Source organism: Semicossyphus pulcher, unplaced genomic scaffold (assembly GCF_022749685.1).
Source record: "Semicossyphus pulcher isolate SPU_LCO1_2020_fin unplaced genomic scaffold, fSemPul1.0.p SCAF_22, whole genome shotgun sequence".
Taxonomy (NCBI): Eukaryota; Metazoa; Chordata; class Actinopteri; order Labriformes; family Labridae; genus Semicossyphus; species Semicossyphus pulcher.
In genome coordinates this window covers 18,452,747-18,461,658 of record NW_027211696.1, presented here as the reverse complement: position 1 = coordinate 18,461,658, position 8,912 = coordinate 18,452,747, and the positions used below count along the sequence as shown (strand labels likewise).

Here is an 8,912-nt window from a genome sequence, read left to right as displayed (position 1 = left end):
AGCTAACAGTGGGGGAAAAATCGTAATTTGCATCCCTTGACTTACAATCCAATCCAATGGAGCGACACCAAAACTTAATTTAGACCCCCAAATTTGTAAAAGAAAAAAAAATCAAGCAAATAAAAAGCACAAAGTGAATCTGCCGACTGTATGTAGCCTAACTGAAGTATACTGTACAAACAGAAACATTTAGAGTCTCTCTTTCACAACGACATGAGACGATGACAGATGTGTCATAATGTTATGGCTGATCAGTGTATTCATGATGATTATAATGCAAGGAAATACATCATCATCAACACAGCCTTAAAGCAGAGCAGATGGCATGACTCTACAGTGACTCCGCCTAACAGAGATACTGGTGTTTTTTTCAGTGTGATCCTGTGTGCAATGTGAGAAAGTAATTCATTCAACCCCCGCACAATTCCAGCCGCATGTTAAGTGAGTTTTCAGATTTAACACTATTTCATAACAAAAAAATCATCTCATTAATTACAGGATTTGTAATTAATTAATCGCAATTAATCGTATATATCAACGATTTCTGTAAGAAGCACATCACATGTAGACTTACTCAGTCTGGATTACCCTCTTTCTAGATGTTTATTTCTTACTTCCACACTTTAATCGAGAATACTCTCAGAGGTCTCCTAACTTTGCTTAAAAACTTCTAGCAAGGAGTCCTAGCTTAGGAGTGATTTGGGAACACTCTCAGAGTAAGTCTGAGCAAGGAAGAGACAGAAACTCCCATCTTTGTGAGGAGGCGTGGTTGACCCCGTTGCTAGGTATGACACATTCTTTCAGAAGCTGTGATTGGTTGAAAAAAAAAGCTCTCTTTAATGATGATGGGCAGAGAAGGACAGTGATATCCATCGGCCTAAATAATAGAATTTACTCAGACATTGTGTCATCATGAACACACATGAACCAGACAAAACAAAACCCAACTGGAGGGAGGGACATTGTTAACTTTTATCTCAAGTAGTTGATAAACAAAGAAACAGACATAAATTTAGCCCCCGGTTTTACAGCTCAAACCAAGAGGAAGGCATGGGAAAATGTAGCGCAGCAGATAAATGCATCTTTCCCTCTGGTTGTGCACACTAGTGAAGAGTGCGAAAAGCAGTGGTAGGCTCTGTGTTAAAGTCGAACGTGTTCATTTAGTCGTTAATTTGGCTTCATCCACGCAACTAGTCCTGCAACTTCACGAGAGCTGGACTATTGCCAAGCCACACAAACATATTCCTGCACTCTTCCTACATTGTGTTTGTCTACATGCTACAATCCATTGTTTAATTCAAATGAGATATGTGAATCTATGTGGTGCAAAGTTTTCTACAATCTAAACAATGACTATTTACTGTTACATTAACTATTTAACGTTAATAAACTGTATTCACAACACGTAAAGATTGATATATATAGTTCAAAGTCCCAGTCCTGTTATACTCTATATCAGAACTTATGGAATGCCTTTCATCCAATCAAATGACTCTGTGAGAGCTAACTGTTGTAACTGAACTTGACAGCCAACAAAACACACTTAGAAAAGGCAATGTGGCGGAATCTGGATTGTGCTGCCCAAAACTATGTTTGCTCAGTGTGAGCAGCTTTGATCACTTTTACTGTGTAGCTCCATACCTGCAGGTTGATGATGATGAAGAGGAAGAGTAGGCAGTCCATACACACTACCTGTTGCTGACTGGCTGGACTGTGTTACGGGGCCTGCTCTGAGCCAATGTGTTTCCAATAAACAGAGCCAGGCCTGTGTCTAGTTCAAATGCACAACAGTCTCTTTACAAATATGTGAATCACTTCACTAATTATCATCCAGGCATTGTATGTTTGACTGGAAGTTTTCACACACTTGTCTTGTCTCCTGATTACAGATGTTTTCCTGCCTCCTGAACACATTCCTTTTAAAGTATCGGTAGTTAGGTTTTTTTTTAAGGTATTCAATACGACACCTTCCTCTGTATTATAGAGCAAAATACACTAAGTTCCTCTTTCAGAAGTATAACATCATGCACACACTATGATGCACCCTGTAGATTAACTGCTGTTTTGTTGTCACTCATGTTGCACACTGTTTAATCCTTATTAGGAGCTCTTCTCACACCATTCAGTCTCCATGACTCAGCCTTGTTTGATTTTGATCTTCAACAGAAGCCTTGGGAACTTTCTTTCCAAGTGACAAAAATGAATAAATATCACGTGATCCCATGGGCAAAGAGTCAGTTAGAGACAGAACAGCTAGCTCACATACAGAAGTTAACAAAGAATTTAACACGGACAAAAAAGGAAGTTGCTGGTGCTTTATGCTAACACTCTGAACATTACATGTTTTCATGTCCCGAAAGAAGAGAAAATAACTGCAAACTATGAAACCCATGAGGACCATTTTCTACCTGATGGAGCAAGGCTCGGCCTAACCTTTTAAATCCCTTCTAAAAAGGAAAACTTTATTTTAAATGGGAAAGCTAATTGAAGGGTTTTTATGTTTCTTGCATCCCTTGTGTATACATTTAGTGCCAACACTGTAGTAATAATGTTGGACTGTTTTTAATTTGTATGTCCATGTATTGATTGATGAAGGTTTTTATCACGTCACCCTTCATTTCTATATATTGTTTTGCTTTGTTTGTCTTTATTATTGCTGCTCTCAGACTGTATTGTATTGAAAGCTTCATGTTTTATAAAGAGTGCTTTACAAATAAAGTAAGTGTAGATCATGTAAATAAAAAAATAAAGACTCATATTTCCTGCTTTTCTGAACTCGTTTTTTGCTTTATTGTTGATACTATCTGAAATCTCAATTCTTATTTTTTGCTCTTTACATTTGAGCTTTTATGGTGAAGGAATATTATCCTATACATCTTTACTTAGTATCATTTCTGTTAAATTTTAACTTAATGTTGCACTTATGAGAATAAAGTGTTAAATGATTGAATGAAGAGGCAGCCAGGACAACTGAGTTGTCATTTTTATTGACTTCATCTACAAGAAACTCTAAACGTTCACAAAAAGACAAATGTTCACATCCGCCAGGATATTTCCCTTTTTGGGAAAACTTGCACGGTAGTCGTTTTGATGTGGTTGCTGTGTGATGGTAACATAACATCAGACAATAGGAATTTGTCCCTGTGCAGGCAGACTGCAGCTGATTGGTGGATGGAACATTTCGAAGTGACAGGACGGTGGGCGGAAACAAAACAGATTTAAATACACTGGATGAACATCAGAAGCATTATCGACCCGGGAAAGGCTCAAGGAACACAGAACTAAACGCACATTAGCCATATTCAGTACTGCTTGTACGTAGTTTTATGTCAGCAATATGTTTTCACTGTGTCAGAGAAGTTTGCTGTTGGTGGTTCTGCTGTATGCGTGTGCGGTCTCAACTGAAGAGAATGAGAGTAAGAAGAATTTAAGTCACTCTTCACTAGAACATTTTGCATGTACAGGGTTCTGGGAGTTGTGAGGGTAATTTAAATCTGTATTTCATAGACAAAAAATTAACTCAAATTATAGATTGTGTATTATGTATATTATTGTAGCAATAAGAATTTGTCACTTATATCAAAATAATGAAGAACACAGGTTCTTTCCATTATTTATCTATTTTGAATTTCAGTGATCATAAACTCTGTAAGGTATCAAAACCTTCCAAAAGCCAAATGTCTTTTTTTCCATGTTTTGCTTGAAAATCCACTGAAACCTTGAGTTTCTAATGGCTATTATCGTTTATCTTTCTTACCAATTAGTAAAGGCTATCCAACATATGCGTTCATTGATGGAAGTAAAATTAGATGAGGAACACATGTGAGCCTGTCGTTAAAGTTCCATGTTTTGACATACGCCTGACTGAATATTGCTTTTTGTTTAACTGTTCTCAAAGAATGGGTTTATTTGTTCTTAACACTAGTCGTTTTTTAACTGGATAAACACAGAATTTCTCCATTCTCTTAGTGTTTCAGAACTGTCTCTTGTGGACACAGTTGATCCAGAGAGCCCCATTTACTTGTTGTTTATGGGCGTTTTCACATTAGGCACGATTGCTTCGTACAATGACTGAGAATGATCACCTTTTCAAGTGGAAATGAACACAGTGTTTACACTACTCAAACGAACTGGACTTTGGGGTCAAGTGTACTCGGATCCGGGCCCAGGTCCCTAATGTGAAAGCACATGATTGCAGAGCCTACAGCTTTCAGGCAAAATTTGATAGCCTATATATTTGTTTATTTGCATTACAGGGTCATGTATGTGCAGCACACTTAATTGCTCTGAACAGTGCAGTTGTCAACTGGAATGGCTCATAAAGACTAAGATCATGATGTATTCATTTCTCTCTTTGTGTTATATTTTTTATAATCTTAGAAAGGTTGGGAAATGTGCATAAAATCAGTGATCGGATCGGTGATCGGCAGATCTCACTATTAATAATAATAACTAAAAATCCTGATCGGTGCATCCCTACTCTCTGTAGTAATTATTTTTATTTCAGAAAGAGATATTCACAAACAATACGGGGGCATCGGCTATCAGTGGGAAAGAAATCCTAATTTGCATCCTGAGTAATACCTGTTGACGCATTTTACTTTCTCTTTCCAGCTGGACTAATGGGGGTTGGCTTTGCCTTGTCCGAAAACACAGAAATCAAAAAGACGAAGCAAGTCTCAGAGGAGGCGCGGCTGTTTCTGACAGGCCCTGTGTCCACCATCCTCATCCCTTCCTTCTACACAGTGGTCTGCCTCGTCAGCGTGCCGATCAACATCTGTGCACTGCTGGTCCTGGCTCGGAGGATCAAGCCTAAGAAGCCGGCAGCCATCTACATGCTGAACCTGGCCTGTGCTGACCTGCTCTTTGCCATGGTGCTGCCCTTTAAGATCTCCTACCACTTCAGTGGCAACAACTGGATATTCGGCCCTGTCATGTGCCGTGTGGTCACAGCAGCCTTTTTCTGGAACATGTACTGCTCTGTTCTGCTCATAGCCTGCATCAGTGTGGACCGGCTTCTTGCTGTAGTCTACCCCATCGACTCCCTGGCTTGGAGAAGTCCTACCAAAGCATTCATAACCTGTGTAGCCATGTGGATACTATCCTTCATAGGTTCACTGCACCTCCTCTTCACAGAACAGACTGTTCACCTTGAACACTTAAACATCACCACCTGCCATGACGTCGAGAGCTCACAGCTTTTTATGTGCTACAAGATGTACTTCATCACCCTCTGCTGCCTCCTCTTCTTCCTGCCTCTGCTCATCACGGTGGTGTCCTACATTCGGGTGATCTTGACCCTAAGCAGGGTCCCACCGGGGGTTCCAGGTAGCTCACGCAAAAGAAGAAGAGCTGTCGTGTTGGCTTTAACCGTGCTGGTGATGTTTGTGCTGTGTTTTACTCCAACAAACTGTGTCTTCATCGTGCACCAGGTGCTTTTCAAGGGGGGAGATGACATAAGCCAGGAGAACCCTGATGGCTTCTATGTTGTGTATTTGGTGTTTTTGTGTTTGGGTAGTCTGAACTGCCTCTTGGATCCTCTGGTCTACTACTTTGGATCATCCCAATTCCAGAAAGAGTTGTCCAGTGTGCTGAGGTGTTCGAAGGCCAAACAGAGCACCAGCAGCAGTCATTCGCCATCTGATCCAAGTTGCTCCAGCAGCCAAACAATTCTGAAATCCAGCAGCACAGACAGCTCTAAAATAAACACTCCACTCACCAACATCAACTCTTCCTCAGCAAACCTTTGCAGCCAATGCAAGAAACTACTGGTCTGACAAACTGTCACATTGTGCAGGCATTGCATGTGAAAAATACCTGAGTCTTATTTTGACTTACAAGTACAAAAGGTTTTACAATATTTGCACTGGATTGCTGCAGTAGATTGCTTCAGCCTGCTGCTGCAACACAGGCTGTAGGCTAATAGTTTTAATGTATTCTTTCACGGCAAATACGTCTGCAAAATGGAGGTTCACTAAATGTGGATTTATTCATTTTTGCCACATATAGGCTCACGCAGTAATTGAAAATATATCTATCTATGTCTGACAACATTATAATTGAAAGATAACGTGGCAGCCATTACAGTCCATCTTGCTGCTGCAAGCTGAAGCAATCTAATGAAGCAATTCCAAAACTTCAACAACTTAATCATTTAGACCCAAAAATTGTAAAAACTGTGTGTCCAGGTTTATTTGATATTCAAGTCCAAGTACCAGCAATTAAAGAGCACAACGTGAATCTGCCGACTGTATGTAATTTAATAATATCATACGGACAGAAACAGTCAGAGTCTCTCTTTCATAACAACATGAGACGATGACAGATGTGCCTTTTGATGAGGAATGAAGTCAAACAATGTGCGGAAGGAAGTTAAAAATTGAAAAGAATGTGCTTTCTAAAAAACAAAACAGCTGAACATTGAAACTTTTATTTTGCACTGCATTTTTTCTAAACTGCAAATGAATCTAGAAGTATTACATTTGCTCTTTTGTCATTGTATTTTTTTTTCTGTTTATACGTTTGCTGAAAGGCTTACTTTCCAGTACTTATGTTTTACATTTAAAAACTTGTCAGTCATGAACTATTTTGCACTTAAATAATCTTTTTTAATTTACTTTTTAACCACTTATGGGTTTAAGTGTTATCATATAATTGTGGCAGTGTTACAAAGATAACCAGGAATTGTTAGCATCACCTTACTGTTTGCTGGTAAGAAATGCATATCACTTTATGTGTATCATACACGTCATTTTGCACCATTGTCCAGGTCTATTCTCCTTAAGCAGGTAGCACGACTCTACTGGTAATAAAAGGTCATCTGAGGGATAGCACCTGACCTCAAACACCTCTCATTTACTTTGTATTAGAGGGTAGGCTTTATAATGTAAAGGAACAACTAACTGTATCAAAACTTCTTGAATGTTTCAATCCAAGTAAAACAAACGTCTGTCCTATTGTTTCTTTCTCTTAGTCCACTTACTTATCCCTCACACTGAAGTTTTATTCTGTAACTGCTCCAGTTCTTATAGTATACTGCTGTATTTAGCATTTGGTTATCAGAAGCAGAATCAGTTTTAATAATTACTATTTAGGTTTTAAAAAGAAGAATTTAGGTAAATGAGAAAGGACACCTAAAAGGTCAAGAATCAAATATAAAATAGAATAGTGAACATATATATATTTCAAATATTGTATTAATTATATGAGCTATGTTTTTAAAAAGTGCTGACAGTATGAAATATAAAGATTGTGTAATGTGTAGCGCTGAGTTACAACTGCTACGGACTGTTTTTTATCATGCCCTGCCTCCTGAATCTCTCACCTCCATAAGGCCGAGAATGCATCTCACACGACAATCACCTGTTGTGTGCTTTAATTGTGAAAGGGCAACTCCGGAAATTGTCCCGACCTGATTCTCCTGGTCCTGGACCTGAAGCTTTTTGGAAGACCGTCAGATCACCTGTGAGGCTTTTCTCTGGCAGGACACCTGCAGCAGGGCGCTGAGGAGCGCTCCATCCCCGCGTTTGTTTTTGAATAACAGCTTCTTTCTTTGACAAGAATACCTTGACGACAGGTCACCACTCAAAGTGCCGCTGCATGATAACGTCAGCAACGGCAACATGACGCCTATCTGAAAGTTAATTAGCAATATAGTTGCCAATACATTTTCTGTCGATTAATTGACTAATTGTTTCAGCTTCAGTTTTACATTTTATGTGTAAAAATCTTAATTTGTAAAGTTACTAATTTTATCAACGTAGTAATAAGTATATATTTCCCTCTGAAATGTTGCTGAGTAGAAGTAGGAAGTTGCATCAAAGTGTAGTACTTGAGTTAATGTTCTTTTCCACCACTGCCCTCCCTTCTCCAAACTCCACACCCCTCTCCCTTTAATTCACTTTAATCCAGCTCTTCAAATGTTCTGTGATTCATTTTTCTACACCAGTTTTGTAAGTTTGGGTTTTCATTTACTCTTGTAAATTTACTGAAGCATGATAGACATTTTACCAAATGATCAGAAAGAAATGGAAACTGGAAAATGCATAGATTACTGTGAAATAAGGTAACAGACTTATTGCTGTTATTGTACACTGATTGAATATGCTGTTGTGCGTCACAACCCCCCAAAGGCCCTTTCTGAGCCAGGAAAAACCCTGGAAACTATCTAACCTACTACAACCCCTGGCAAAAATTATGGAATCACCAGTCTCGGAGGATGTTCATTCAGTTGTTTAATTTTGTAGAAAAAAAGCAGATCACAGACATGACACAAAACTAAAGTCATTTCAAATGGCAACTCTCTGGCTTTAAGAAACACTAAAAGAAATCAAGAAAAAAAAATGCGGTAGTCAGTAACAGTTACTTCTTTAGACCAAGCAGAGGGAAAAAATTATGGAATCACTCATTTCTGAGGAAAAAATTATGGAATCACTCAATTCTGAGGAAAAAATTATGGAATCACCCTGTAAATTTCCATTCCCAAAACTAACACCTGCATCAGATTAGATCTGCTCATTAGTCTGCAGTTAAACAGGAGTGATCACACCTTGGAGAGCTGTTGCACCAAGTGGACTGACATGAATCATGGCTCCAACACAAGAGATGTCAATTGAAACAAAGGAGAGGATTATCAAACTTCTTAAAGAAGGTAAATCATCACGCAATGTTGCAAAAGATGTTGGTTGTTCACAGTCAGCTGTGTCTAAAATCTGGACCAAGTACAAACAACATGGGAAGGTTGTTAAAGGCAAGCATACTGGTAGACCAAGGAAGACATCAAAGCGTCAAGACAGAAAACTTGAAGCAATATGTCTTGAAAACAGAAAATGCACAGCAAAACAAATGAGGAACAAATGGGAGGAAACTGGAGTCAACGTCTGTGACCGAACTGTAAGAAACCACCTAAAGGA

The 8,912-nt window shown here is 38.8% G+C and overlaps 1 protein-coding gene across 1 annotated transcript; it reads left to right on the top strand.

Annotated features, from left to right (window-relative positions):
- Window positions 1-4,622: 4,622 nt before the first annotated feature.
- LOC138602414 (proteinase-activated receptor 1-like) lies at window positions 4,623-5,779 on the top strand. The gene has a single exon (XM_069673888.1). The coding sequence runs from the start codon at window positions 4,623-4,625 to the stop codon at window positions 5,775-5,777; it is 1,155 nt and encodes a 384-aa protein (XP_069529989.1). The 3' UTR covers window positions 5,778-5,779.
- The last annotated feature ends 3,133 nt before the right edge of the window (window positions 5,780-8,912 follow it).

Coding starts and splice junctions, on each gene's coding strand:
- LOC138602414 (XM_069673888.1), top strand. CDS start 4,623: ATGGGGGTTGGCTTTGCCTTGTCCGAAAACACAGAAATCAAAAAGACG.